Source organism: Xiphophorus hellerii, chromosome 3, assembly GCF_003331165.1.
Source record: "Xiphophorus hellerii strain 12219 chromosome 3, Xiphophorus_hellerii-4.1, whole genome shotgun sequence".
In the NCBI taxonomy this organism is placed as follows: Eukaryota; Metazoa; Chordata; class Actinopteri; order Cyprinodontiformes; family Poeciliidae; genus Xiphophorus; species Xiphophorus hellerii.
Window position 1 is genome coordinate 19,561,379 of NC_045674.1, and position 14,767 is coordinate 19,576,145.

A 14,767-nucleotide genomic window follows, 5' to 3' on the forward strand; every position below is an offset into this window, starting at 1 on the left:
AACTTGTTTTCATTGCATTATTTGAGGTCTGAAAGCACCGTATATTTTTTGTTATTTTCACCATTTCTCATTCTCAAATTTTTGTGATTATTGTAGCTAATGCTGGGTTACTATATGCTTTATATTTTTCTGGACAACTCTTCTAGCCTGTCTGTTGTCTTAGAGGGGTAGAAAATGTAAAAAAAATACAAATTATTTGAAGGAAAATACATTAAAATTATAACTCTTCGGGGGTGCTGTGGTGGAGCAGGGGGTTAGCACGCCCCATGTTTGGAGGCCTTAGTCCTCGACGCAGACGTCGCGGATTCGACTCCCGGTCCCGACATCAGGAAGTCCAGTGTTGAATGAGAGCTTGAGCAGAATTTTATTTAGGGAACCCTCTTGCTGCTAAGAACATCAGCACTACTAACAACATTTAGATTTAGTAAAACCTGGGGGGAGGGGGGCTAGTTTAATTGGCCGAGCAGTCAGCTATAATTGTAGTTTACTAAGATGTATTTGTGAACAAACAGAGCTAAAACTCAAAGATTTAACTGACAGCATTGGATTGTGGTTGTGGCAACAAAACAGTCTAATTATAAATATTGTTCTTTGAACTCTTACAAAGTAAACTTGCCAGCTTTGTATCCTTACAAAGTTTTAAATGTGATCAGCATTACATTGTGTTCTTAGATCGACGAACTGATGACTTAATTTGGATTTAACAGAATTGCAAATAACTATTTCTTTAAATTGTATTTTTTTTTATCTGTTGTTTTCTAGATTCTATAATATTGGGTTTAAGTATTGCCTTCCAGTCTTCCAGTAACATAATTACACAGTAATATCTTATGTTTCCTGTCAACACCTACAAAACACCAGTGGACAGCCTTGGTGCCCTGAACCCGAGCTTAGCAAGTTTTCTGAAGGAAACCCTGCACATGCCATGCAATGTTGCAGTTTCTCACATTCAGTTGTTTGTAGGTTGGAAGGACTGTACAAATAGTATAGATGTATCTTTGGCAGATGATGAATTGCTGCCTATTTTTTGTCTCCTTGTTGATGATGCAAATCTTTCATATCACAACATCATAAATGTGCTTCAAAGGGTTGAGATCTACTGACTTGGAGTGTTACGGGCCCCCTCAAAGGCCATAAAAGAAGAATGAGTGGATACAACACCAGTAACCATTTTAAGCACTTTAGAGGCCTTTATTTTTAAAACACAAGTCAAGAGTATGTGGGCACCATCCCAGACATGTAGGCAGAAGCCCAGACATGTAGGCATATGCCCGGGAATCGCTGAACTGACATGTGCACGCCTCCTTCTGGCCCTCTGTCATGCGCAGTTCTCCTTCAAGCATGGACCCATTGGCCCCTTCATGTGTAGGTGACTGCTAAAAGCTGTGTACCTCCTTCAAGTGTGGATGAGCGGCTCCTCTCCAAGTATTGAGCCAGAACCTTCCATTCCTGTGTGTCTGTGTCAAATCTCCACTTGTCTTACACTGCTCACACGTTGAACTGAAGCCCCTGGGCCAAATAGACCAAAGTCCCTATGTGACCTTAGGAGCCTCCCATTCTGGTACCTTAATGGAAGCACAGGAGGGCATTGGAGTACAGTGAATTCATTATCATTTTCATCAGTGAGGAAGACAACTGACTTTTTATAGGAAGAAACTTCCTGCAAATCCGGACTTGGGATAACTGTCTGTCTCCTAGAAATACCTGATCCCTTTGGTAGTCCTTCATTGAAAACCTTGAATCGCTCTTAGTCTGATCCCTCCCCAATGGTTATCTGCCCTGAGAATCCTCACTACTGGCTGAATCCCAAGACAAAATCTCCATCTGGGTCATAGGGATACTCAAACCCCTCCACCACGTTAAGGTGGCGATTCTGCAGAGGGGTCACCAGCCGATCGCGATGGATGTTTAATCCAAGGGATCCCCCATCCTGAGCAAGCACAAGGCAACAGTGGAGAGGAAAACTCCCTTTAAAAGGAAGAAACCTCCAGCAGAACCAGGCTCAGGATGAGCAGCCATCTGCCGAGACTGGCTGGCTTCAAGAGGGCAAAAATAAAAAAATTTAAAAAACCACACAAACACAAAACTGTCAGCAAACCTCTGAAAGAAGAAAGACAGATTTAGTTACAATGTTAGTTTACATTACACATGTTAAAAAAGGGAGATCTAGGAAAGTAGTGCTCTGTCTATAAGATAGCTATTGACAGAAAATAGTGCCCAGACTGTTGCAGTCTGAGCCTGTAGCAGTAAACTACCTCTCACTGGAGTCAGTCCTGAAAGAACTTAAAGAATTGTGTTAGTTCACCATTTTCTAAAAAATCATGTTGCTGTGTTCCCATATCCTGCACAGAAAATCTTTCATTTTGATTAAGAAATAAACATGTTTTCACAGTTTATGTTTGTGTTTGAATATGTTAATGTTCTCAGACAGTTTATGTTAAATGTAACAACAGTTTATGTAAAAACTGTTATTACATAAACTGTATTAACAGTTTATGTTATGTTGTCAGTGTTTTCATTTTAAATGGTGCAAAAAATATGACTTAAATTCACAACATGGAATTGTCCAGGTTACCTATCCATCCCAGGGCAACACACAGGACAATCAACCATGCAGCGCCAATTAACCAAACAGTCATGTTTTTATTGTGGGAGGAAGCCGGAGCACCCGGAGAGAACCCACGCATGCCACTTTTATTATTATTGAACCTCTTTTCTGCAAGGCAACAGTGCTACCAACTGTGCCATTGTGCAGCCCCCATTCCCAATCCATTAGAACAAAGTCTAGATTATTACAGTATAAATGGATGATGAGAATATGCATCACTCCTGTAAAACTGAATAATTTAATCCCCTTAATTCTAGATTTGTGTATGCATGGTGGAGAAAGAGGCACTATTACATTGCTTATGGCAATGCAACAAAACCACGGCTTTTTGGGAGCAGGTTACGAAAATAAGAATTATTTAAAAAGATGTGTTAATGGATCCTGCTCTATTTAGAGAGAGACAGGACAATCAACAATCAATCACATCTAAGGAGATTTTAGACAGACCAATTAACCTGACAGTCATGTTTTTACTGTGGGAGGAAGCCGGAGCACCCGGAAAGAACCCACGCATACCACTTTTTTTCTGCAAGGCAACAGTTCTGCCAACTGCGCCATTGTGCAGCCCTCATTTCAGTCCATTAGAACAAAATCTAGACTTACAAGTAATTGGTTCCTGTTATACCTGTCTGAGGGCCTGTGTGCATATGCGTGTGTTATTTTTCCTTCTTCATTTGTTTATCTACTTATGGTTGACTGGTGTGTCTGTCTTTTGTGAGGACTTAAAATTAATTATATAAACATATACAAAAGAAATATATGAAAGGGGAAAAAAATATTTTTCTCCATATCTTTTATCGTTTTCCTCCTTGTTGTCATCAATTGGAAAGTTCCCCATGAATTCTAAAGTTATACAAGCAGGTATAATCCGGATTACCCCAATTGCTGATCACCTTTAGCGTGACATGGTTGAAGGAACCAACTTTATTGGCCTGTAAACCAAGACAGATACAAATTAGGGAGGTTAGATTGATATTCCATCGTTACAAATAGACAGACAATAGAAACAAAGGAGGTCTGTCTTAAAGTGAAGCCTAGTTCAACTGGCCTTGCTGTAAATATATTTTGCATAGTTTATCTCAAGATAGCAAGGCAATTATACTGATATCTTGCTAACCAGAAAACAAAATGTTATGTAGTAACACTGGGATTTTATTGTTTGTTATACAGAGACAAGAAAAATTATTGTTTTGTGAAAAGTGTTGTGACTTTCTTGCACTTATATGTTAAGTATAATTTGCATTATAAGTGACTTATTTACAATTGTATGTTAAGCATAATTTACATGATGATTATTATTAATTGAATTTAGCATGATTGTATATACCGGTAATTACAAAAGCTGAAGTGAAACATATTTTAGTGCGAGGCATAATTTATTTGGATAGCGGAAGTCTTTTATTTTGAAGAATGCTTAACAGGATCTGGTTCTGTATTTTGTCACTGTCTTGCTTCTGTTGATTTTGGTTGCTAGGTAACGAACAGCTGTTGTGATCAGTTGTTGTGATCAGCTCCTCAATAAAAACTGAGCAGAAATGTTCAGTAAAAGAAATCCAAGTCTCCGTTTTGATTGCAGAAGCTTACACACAGTAACAATAAGAGGTTGACTTGTTTTTTTTTTTTTTTTGTCAAGACAGAATAAAAGTCTTATTAACGAGATTTATACCAAGAAAAAAAAAATTTCCTCCTTAAGTGATGGCCAAAAAAATCTACAGTATTTTGCATCTGTTCAAGTTAATCGCTCTGTATCTCTGTGTTTTGGAATAGTTAAGGTTCAGTAACAAAACTTTCTGTGGCTGCACATGCAAGTGGAGCATTGTGGTGCATTTTGGCACTATTTCTAGACAACATAATTGTTACAAACTTGACTAATTGATTAATTTTTCAATGCTATCTATCAGTTGCAGTCTCACTCAACAGCTCTGTAAGTGCAGAATTAACATAATTTTTTATGGTTTAAATAGACATTTTCATTGGAGCATTTTGAATGGAACAATAATACGGTATCTGCCATTTTATTTAAAGTTGTTTTTTTGTTTTTTTTTTAATTGAATGTTAGTAACACCCAGTGAAGTACATTATGGTTGTATGTTAGGAAAGATTGTCATATTTATAACAGGGTCAGTCATTCTGGGCTTCTGTGAGAACTGTATTTGGTTAATAAAACATTAATTTGACATATTTACAGGAACTTTGAAGGTCTGTATTTGGTCGCCACCTTCATCGTATAGGAAAGTTCCCAAATGACTCTCATCTTCTAAATTCTTCTTTCCCTGAGACAAAATTAGATAGAAATGCATATATGTGAAAGTTAGTTGGTGTATCTAAAGACACATCACATCCTGAGATGAGCAGAAAATTCATTAGTGCAGACAGAAAGTTTGCATAGTTTAGAATGAGATCAAGTGATGTCATAATGAATCATTGCTATCACATCTTAAATGTATACTTAAAATATACTACAGGTGGATATATATGTTTTACAGTTTTGACACTTGTTTTACTTGACTTACATAGACAGAAAATTCTTTAGGAGCACTGGAGACTGACGCAGTTGGGGAAACAATCTTGGGAATATGACCCAGCGACACATGAGTGATGGTGGCTTTGTGGGACAGTGAGATGGATAAACGTCCTGGGAAGCCTGCAAAGGCCCAGCATTGTCCTGGATTCAACTGAGATCTTCCCTGAAGACAGAGAACAAAACAAAGTTTAGGTGGGGTACCATGACTAAGAGAAAAGAAAACCGTAAAGCCTAATACTATATCAACAAGACACACCACTTTTCCTAACATTGATTTTTAATGATTTGAGTGTCATTCAGACCTTAATAACAATGTCTGGGCCAAAATTTGGTAGCCTAAAAGATGCACCAAACATTCTACACATTTTATAGCTCTGAAATGTTTGTGAGGTCATCTTGTGTAAAATCGTTGCTCCTGTACACAAAAACAAAAGCAGACATATTGTGAGTTAGGAAGGTTTAATGCTGAAAATTTGCTATTTAGTTTATGATCATATTTGTAATGGCTCACCTTGAGACTCCAGAGCAAAGTTGGGCCACAGATCTGCTTGTGGTAGAAGGTACTCAAGCTTTGCCTCCAACGACTGCAGCCTGGAGAGATGTCCCTGATCCTTACATCCAGAGATTATAGCCTGTGCACAACATAATAGTTAACAGCTTGTTCTCATGTTTGTTCAGGATAATTAAATCATTGTTAAAATTAGGAAGAGAAAGCCTACCATGTCTATTTGAGGTGGTGTGACAGATAATTCTGAAGATTTTCTCTGCGAGTGCAGAGCAATAATCCACCAAATACAAGCTGATGAAGATGAGCAGAAGATGACAGTCAGACAACAGTTAAAATACAGCCTTTCTATAACACTTCCAAACTGACTATTTGTTGAAGGAGAGTATTTACCAAAAGCGACAAAGATACGAAAGACAAATACAAAGATTTTATAATAATCCTGTATGAGAATGTCCATCATCTGGTTTTCTTGGTCACGCCTATTGTCTTCACGACTACGAAACCTTTCCCTAAACATTACAGGCTGGTTTACAGGGCGACGTGCTATGCGCCTCCTTCTGGCCCTAGATGGAGAAAATACAAGTGTGTAAACATTTTTATAGTGTAAACAAATAGCCAAACAAATTCCTGATTGAATATACCTGTTTGGAGTCTCTTTGTATGAAATTACTGGTATTCCATACATGTCATAGTATCCATTGTTTATTAAACGTTGACTTCTTCTTAGCATGACTGTAAAAAAAAACAGACAGGGAAAGGTGGTCGGTGATTGGCACAAGCATGTTTAAAATGTACAACACTACAAGTCATTTTCATACAAAACACTGTAAATTTAATAATGTAATGTATCTAGAACTTCATTTAATGTTGATCAGATCATCGTTTTGTTACCTGTCATATTGAATTTATCATTTCATGGGTGAAAATCATAAACTATCTACACCGTGTTATAAATTATTATGCAAGTGATATTTTCTCAGATCTTCTTAAATGGTCAATGCAAATGATGGTCAGTATAATTTTCAAGTCATAAACTATTTCAGTATAAATCAAATTTTACTGAACAAAGCTCCCCATGAGAACAGTATTTTTTTCAAAAATAAAAATCTCAAAATGCACTGTTCCAAATTATTATGCACAGCAGATTTTCTAAACATTTTATGGATTATAAAAAACTGCAAACAGTCATTCTTTGAATGTGCAGCATTAAGTGGTCACATGTACTAAAATAAAAAGCTATTTCAATCAAAAACACCTTAACAGACCAAGTTCAAGGTGGCCATCCACCACCTCCTTGCTGACGTCACAGCCATGTTGGGATGTGGTGGCCATCCACCACCAATCCACCACTGCGTCCATCTGGACCATCCAGCAGTCATCAGTGAACAAGTCTGTTTGAAAATGAATCTTCATGTACGGCTGGGCCCACTGCGACTGTTTCTGCTTGTGAGCTCTGGTTAGTGGTGGCCCAATAGTAGGTTCATGCACCACAAGCCTCTGGAGGATCCTCCACTTTGAGGTTCCAGAGGCACCAGCAGCGTCAAACAACTGTTTGCTGCTTTTTAAGGGCATTTTAACAGCTGCTCTCTTAATCCAATGAATTTGTCTAACAGAAAACTTCCTCATTTTGCCTTTATCTGTACAAACCCATCTTTGTTCTGAATAAGCCACAAATCTCTTCACAGTACAATAACGCTTCAGTTTTCATTAAATATCTAATGTTTTCATACCTTGTCATACGGCACTACACTATCTGATGATTTTCGTCAGCAGAGAGATTTTTTCTCTTCCCCATATTGCTTGAAACCTGTGGCCTGCTTAATAATCTGGAACATCCTTCTTAAGTAGATTTTCTTTAATTGAGCTCACCAGACAAACTAATCAACCCAGCTCTCTGAAATTAATTATAGTGATTCAAAGAGCCCTGACACACAATACCATCTATAAATTTAATAGCACAACAAAAAATTAAATCTTAATGACACTTAAATTCCATATTTCCTAAAAATTTCGAACACGGTGTATTTGCAACATTGCTGCACACTTCCTTCAAAAAATCCTAGCACAAAATTATTATTTTTTTCTTTGCTTCACTAATTTCTAAATAAATACTTACTTGAAAAACTGAAGCTCAGTTCAACTTATTGAATTTCTTGAAGTTATAAATCGATGTCTAACTCTTCAAATGGATGAATTCCTGTAGGAGCTCCTCTCTTATTGACAAACGTTCCAAAAGCGCCTGATGACAAGTCAGCCGATGTGACATCACAATGCTCATCAGAACCTGCCCACAATTCATTTCTGGCTCTTTTAAATTCATTTCAAACATTTTAAAAAATAATGTACAAAGAAATGTCCATTCTGCTGTAAAATTAGTCAATCAAATCACTGCTATCAACAAAATCGAGAAATGTTTACTTCCCTAATGGCATTTACATACAGTTATTGCACAGTTTTGTCAGACATGTTTGATAAAAATTTCCGCTATTACTGCAGAAAGCTTTCTCTGCACCAACACACTGTATTGTAAATTTCCTGTTATATTTTTACACTTCAATATGCACATTTTGTACATTTTGACAAAGTCGTCCTACTTAGTTGCACATTATTGAAAGTTTTTGCTATTATTGTTGTTATTGTTCATTTTGTTTTCAAATATACTTCTATTTCTTCTTTTCTGTTTCTATTCTATTGAACTGGTAGACTTGCGTGTGAATAAATCAATGAATGTCATAACTAGAAGGACTAGAAACAAGAAAGAGGAGAGAAAGAAGAGAAATATCCATATTTATATCTGCATAAATATAAATGCACTCATGTTTACTGTATTTATTCTAACAAAATAGGAAGTCCAGTTTGTAGTTAACATCAGTCCAGCAGTTTCTGCCTCAGTAACAGACAGAAACAGAAAAAGGGGAGGACTGACAATTACTGGTTGCTATGGTAACCACTCACTCTCAAGAGCAGCAAAACAGAACTTAATTAATCAATTATAAATATCTGGAGAAACAGCTTATTAAACAAAATAAATTTTAAAAAATAAACAGATTTTGACAAAACTTCACATCTATAGTATTGTTAAAATAAAACCCTGCTACTTACATGACATATATGTAGCTATGTCCCTTTAACGTTTTGATTGTTTAAACAAGTCCTTTTTATACTGAAAAAGAGTATATGCAATCAATATTGACCACGAAAACATATATGTGATCTGTTCAAATTCAGATATTTTCTATCCTTCTGTGCCACTTATTAAAAAAGTAAGGGGCATCTATAAAAATATTTAAGGTTGTATAGATGATGGTGTCAATTTTAGACAATTCACAATAAATTAAGCTTAAATAAAACTTAACTACACAAACAATCACTGTCATTACACCCGAGGGGGAAAAAAAATTAATTATTTTACATTTGAATGCATTTTTTTCTTCCCCATTTTAAAGGAGGTTTATTTGGATCTCCTGTAGCCTTTGCCTTAAACATGGCTACTCTTCCTGGTGTCCACAATTTAAAGTGTGTAAATGGCAAAGTGACGTTTCTTTTACATTTGAATTTTTAAAAGCCCCACATTGATATGCCAGCCGTGTGCATGAAGCGTGTGCATACACCTAAGGACTCACCATACAATTCACCATAGATTTAGTCAGCATTACAGCAAGCATAATAATGTAACAGTCTTCTATCGTAATAAACAGGCACTTTAAATCGGTTTAATTCAATGGGGTTTTTTTTATTTTGTCTTTTTCGTAAAATATAATTTACAAATTGTTTTTTTTACCACAGACACTGCGTTCCACAAGTATTGTCTTGGAACATTCTCCCTCCTCCACCACTGTGCTGAGTGGAGCAATTTAAACTGTACAGTTCATCATTTGAGTGAATGAGTCTCTCTCTTCAGGCAAGCATTGTTCTTTAAGAAAACTTATCAATATAAAATGACCCTGAAGATCAAAGATTTAGCAGAGGAGTCGGCTGTACTCAGAGAGGGCCGATGACTTTTTAACACCATCCCAGATTCGTGCTGCGTAGTGAAACCTGGAAAGAGAAAAACAAAAATAAAGATGGCGGGAAGTAGATTTAAAAAAAAAAAAAAAAGATGAGGATACAAAGATCTGCAAGTCCATGCTGACACTTAATGTGGTTATAATTGCAACTGTACTGAAATTATTATGGTTCAACAGATGCAGTAAAGAATACTCAATTTTTGAGAGGCTTTAATTCGCATTAAAATCCAAACCTATTGGGAAATACTTTATCCCTTAAAAACAATGTGCTTTTTTGAGATTCCTCTGTTTTTTCATTGCGGTATAGAAAAATAAATAAAATCAGTGATAGATCAGTGAAAAACACAAACACCAAAACACAGTGTGAGATATTTACCAGTTTTTCTCAGTGAGAATGGTGTGGGACAGCTGACAGCGAGGCATGGCCAGGATCTGACTGCGGAGCTTGGAGACCATGGTGGAAAAGGTGGGGTGACCTCTATAACCCGGCAGCAGAGAGAACAGTGGATATGTTCCCGCTCCTAAATACAGTTGGAAAAAATAAACAAATCAGTGACAGAAAACAAAATGTTCCCTTTCTGATATAAATATGTTTTTTTTAACCAACCTGTTTTGTTCAAGTTATCCTCTCCATCATTTTCTTGGACCGGAAGCAGAAACATGTTGACTTCAGTATCAAGGTATTCCTGTGTCAGTCCAGGAAAAATGTTGCAATCCAACATAGACAATGTACCTGTGAAGAACACCAAATATTGGTTGAGAAAATACCTAAGTTTATGATTTTTATCCTGAAGCAGATGTGACATTGCTTCTCATATCACAACAACTGCTTTACTTTAAAGACTCAACTACTATATGTGGAAATTCAAGTTCAATCATGTTTACAAAGTATGTGTGTCCCATTTAAAAAGACACATTTGTTTACAGTGTGTGTGTGTGTGTGTATGTGAATGTGATGTGTGTGTATTGTGATAAAAGATTTAATATTCACAATCATAATTTTCACTACATACTTTGAGACTTCCTGATCATGGGGCACTGAATGAAACCAATGTAATGATGTGAAACAGCTTACACCATTATCATACAAAAAAGGATCATAATAATTATTATTGATAAACATTGACTGGATCTTCTTGTATGAAAATTACTACAGTACATTTTTACAAGTGTGACCAAACTTTTGAGCTTCATATTTTTTAAACTAAACTTGATTTATCAATAGTTGAGCTTAAACTGGATATTTCAGAATACTTCGCTTTTAGAAGCAGACATTTTTAGAAGAGTATTTGTAGAGTGTTGCACCTTTGTATTTAAGATGAGAATATGCCATCAATTTGTCCACCACCGTATGCATGTTCTTAACATTTCTCGGACAGAAATCCTCTCGTCTGGACTTATTCTGGAGAAAAACTAGACGAAGGGGAAAAAAAAAGTAGAGGCATTCTTATTTTCAAAATGAATAAATCTGGTTGATATGGAACAGTGCCTTCGTGGCTCCAGAAGAACACCCACCAATATGAGGATAGTACTCTGCACCATCATCGCTGCCGGAGGAGCCGGTGCTGTCATGGCTTGCAGATGGGGTGGAAGGCTTGAGCATCTCAGCAGTCTGTAGAAACCTACCAACAAACAATGTTACACCACATCCACTGTCACTGTAATATACAGAACCATGACGCAAAAGACATAAATTACATATTTTGCATTGCTTTGAAAAGGAGTTTTCTGGTTGTAGTCAGAATCACTCTGTCTTGTATTTTCTTGTAAGCTTAAGCAATTAAAAAGAACACAAAAACAAGTGCTTACCTGTACAGGTTTATGTCAGTAAACCAATCTTGAACCACTATAACTACATGGCACACAGTAAACAGGAAGGCGGCGATCTGAAGAGACTGTTGGCAGATTTAAAAGGAAAAAATGTGTCAACCTGTTTGTGTGACTTTCATTCAAAAATAAATTAAAGGGTTTGAAGTAAAGATTAATACTGCATACCCCATGACTAACTTCACATAGCCTACTGCCCTCTGCAGGACAAATACAAACCTGCATTTCCACATATGTGTGAGGAAGGTTGTACTCTGGGGGCAGCTTTCTGTCGTTGTTGATAACGTGGTCAAGTATAAACGGGCTGAGAATAGGCTAAAAAACAAAAAAGGAAGTGATGCATTTACAAACAATAAAGCTCCTACTCAGGTCTTCTGAATCCTCAATAAGCGTGCGTACAAGCAAACATCTTACTTGTGTATCCAAAAAGATGACTCTCTCCTGAGTGATGAAGAAATCGATACCTGTGCTCTGATTGCCTCCCCTTTCCTTAATTTCTTGACTCTGGGGTCTAAAGACATAACTCCTGCACAGAAGAAAATATTATTCCACCAACAGTACACAACTATTTTTATGTAATAAATAGAAGGGACATTTTATTTATATACAATATTTTTTGCAGACTTGGAATACATACATTACAGACACTGTATGTCAAAGTGAATCATTAGGGCAATATACTGTAGTTCTTCCCCCCATCCACCTATTGCTGTCTAGCAGCAAGCTGAAAAAAAGGTCGTTGCACTTTTACCTTCCTTACAAAAACACTGATTTTGTTTTGTTTGGAAATATTTCTGCTTATAAGCAAGTGACAGTCATAGTGTTAAACCTGCCACATTAAATATTCATTTGTGATGCTTTACACTTAATTTGGTCTATTTAGGATTTGGGAAAACTAATTTCAGGAGAGTTTAAGGAAAACTAAAATTCCTATATTTCTGATACAATACATATTTCACAGTCTTATATGCTGAACTTTTGTTGAGAAAAGAGTCTGGTTTTAGTTTTGCATATCAGTTAAGATAAACTGAGATTCCATAATGCAGATGAAATTTTTTCAATATGCATTGCACCAGAAGTTTTACACACAAGCATGAGTACTTAAAATCAAAATAGTACTCAGTAACTCCCTATTAATCTAGAGCTACACTGTACAAAGTGACAAAATAGAGTTAAACATATATACAGTTAATGATAATCCAGAATTAAAATAAGAGTAAAACATCTAATGGAGGTGAATTTCACTCTACAACTATCATTTAACTTATATAACAGTATAAGTTAAATGATTCACTCATTTGATAAGTTAAATTACATCAAATGAATGAATTAGACAGAAATTGAGAACAGTGTAAGGTTTGTCTTATTCTAGGTGCTAACACCAAGCTTACCTTTGATCTTCTTCAGGTGTGTTGGCAGATAGCAGTGACATAATGGTTGATTTCCCAGTTCCCTGCAGGCCAATGACTCCCACCACCAACATGTCTGTCTGGTCCCTCAGATACTGCAGCACATCACAACAAAACACAACTTTCTCTAAGTTCATTCAGCACACTTTAAATCAGACCTTTTCATTAAGCCACTCCGCTTTGATTAGTTAAACGTAGTAAAAAAAAACGTCACACACCTCCATGGCACTGTCACACCAATTCATCTGATCATCCACCAGCTTAATACTGTGCTTCATTTTCTCTGGATGAAGGAGTTTAGACTGACCGACCATGGCTGAAAATCACAAACAAAGAAGTAATTTTACCTTCTATTACACAACATTCAGCTGGGTTTAGTTTTAGATTATATTCATACAATGGCAATAAATACATAACTAGAAGGTGTAGTAGAGTAATAGGAAGCCATTGTCACAACTCCTTGCCAACAGCTGTGACAAGCATCCTTCTGACTGTTTCAATGAAAGGACTGCATCCAAATGAACAGCAATTTGGAGTTCAGCCATTGAGGTTGGAGGCTGAAAATTTGGTTACAGTGAAAGGGTCTCTGAAATGCTCAGTGAATCAGGAATCTCAAATAATTGAAACTGCAAAACAGAAAACTACCATTTAAATAGAGTGAATACTAGCCAAAAGGGATGCCTCAACCAATAACCAGGTCTATGGTGATCAACGTCTATAGCTGCCTGTGAGTACTATAAAAAAAAAATGGTTATGCAACTAAATATCAGTTAAGAAATTTACAAGAAAAAGAAAATCTTGACACATTTTTTTTCTAAGTTTATACAGTAAATGTTTAAGTTAAATAAATAAATATACAGACACTGCTAGTTCAATAGCTTGTTATGCTGTTTTCCTCACTTTCTGTAGAGTGAAGACCTTTTTTTTTGGAAATAAAATAAATTATAGGGATTTTAAACACCACCGAAAAAGAAAAGAAGGCTTTAAACCTATACTGACTTACGGTCCACAGCATTGCCAGATGCAGAAGCCCCCATTCCTCGGTTTTGGATCTGATAAACAGGTTGTGTGGGTCTCTGACCTTCCCTTTCTACCTTAGAAGGTCCAGGACCAGAGGACTGAGCTGCTGCCTCAGGAGGTGTCCCTGGCTTCCCTCCATCATCCCTGGCTTTCATTAGCATTATGGGCTTTTCCAGGAGTGGAGCTCCACTAACAGGTGCATTCTGTGATGGTTTGGCCTTAGAAAAATACCCCAAAGCAAAACAGTTATAAGAATTGATCACGTGACATTAGGGTAAGAAACACTTACAGAGTTGTCATAGACACAAGGCTGATAGAAAAACTTATTGAAAGCAGCTAAATAAAAACAAACTGACCTACCCTTTCACTTGGAGGCTTCGCAAGAATGATGGGTGTTTTTTGGATGAGGGGGCCTGGTGGATCCTCACTTCCATCCTGACCATGAAATTGTACACACACATATATACATATATTAACAGTTTATCTGATAAACAGGACATGGTTCCTTCTTTAAAGTGTATGTTTGTAAGTACCCTTCGTTCTCTCGGCTGGTATTCCCGATCGCGGCTAGGGCCAGACAGATTTTGTCCAGGGGGTCCATCTCTCTCTCCCCGGCGTCGCCTCCTTCTCCTCCCTTGCCCGTACATCCCGGGCTGGCTGTGACCGGACTCTGACATATTGGCAGCTGTCAAATATGCAACATCTAACGATAGGAAATCAGTTAAACCAATTACTAAAATATTTTTAAGCAATGTCGATGTGTATACCCCACTTGTAAACAAATGTAGCTAGCACTTCCGGGTGGTATGCTCGTTTATCAATCTGACGCTCACCGTTATAGTACGCGGGGGCGGTAATAGTTAA

General features: G+C 36.9%; 1 protein-coding gene and 1 long non-coding RNA gene across 2 annotated transcripts; both read right to left on the bottom strand.

Annotated features, from left to right (window-relative positions):
- Positions 1–1,164: 1,164 nt before the first annotated feature.
- Positions 1,165–6,033, bottom strand: LOC116715628 (uncharacterized). The gene is made up of 6 exons (XR_004338218.1): positions 5,852–6,033; positions 5,644–5,764; positions 5,122–5,547; positions 4,795–4,881; positions 1,641–3,540; positions 1,165–1,565 (listed from the first exon to the last, which is right to left on the bottom strand). It is a non-coding gene; the product is annotated as an uncharacterized LOC116715628 (long non-coding RNA).
- A 3,317-nt stretch (positions 6,034–9,350) lies between these two features.
- smg9 (SMG9 nonsense mediated mRNA decay factor) lies at positions 9,351–14,763 on the bottom strand. Its single transcript, XM_032558564.1, has 14 exons — positions 14,676–14,763; positions 14,437–14,588; positions 14,264–14,338; positions 13,887–14,121; positions 13,102–13,199; positions 12,866–12,978; positions 11,889–12,000; positions 11,694–11,789; positions 11,457–11,542; positions 11,163–11,269; positions 10,953–11,060; positions 10,255–10,380; positions 10,024–10,168; positions 9,351–9,678 (listed from the first exon to the last, which is right to left on the bottom strand). Exons 2-14 carry the CDS (start codon positions 14,578–14,580, stop codon positions 9,600–9,602), a joined length of 1,524 nt encoding a protein of 507 aa, XP_032414455.1. The 5' UTR covers positions 14,581–14,588; positions 14,676–14,763; the 3' UTR covers positions 9,351–9,599.
- Positions 14,764–14,767: the final 4 nt, after the last annotated feature.

Excerpts from the sequence above, each read along its gene's own strand:
- smg9 (XM_032558564.1), bottom strand. The coding sequence starts at position 14,580 with ATGTCAGAGTCCGGTCACAGCCAGCCCGGGATGTACGGGCAAGGGAGG. Across the intron at positions 12,979-13,101 it reads GGTGTGACAGTGCCATGGAG|TATCTGAGGGACCAGACAGA; the intron begins GTGTGTGACGTT and ends GATGTGCTGCAG. Across the intron at positions 11,061-11,162 it reads AGAGTACTATCCTCATATTG|TTTTTCTCCAGAATAAGTCC; the intron begins GTGGGTGTTCTT and ends CCCTTCGTCTAG.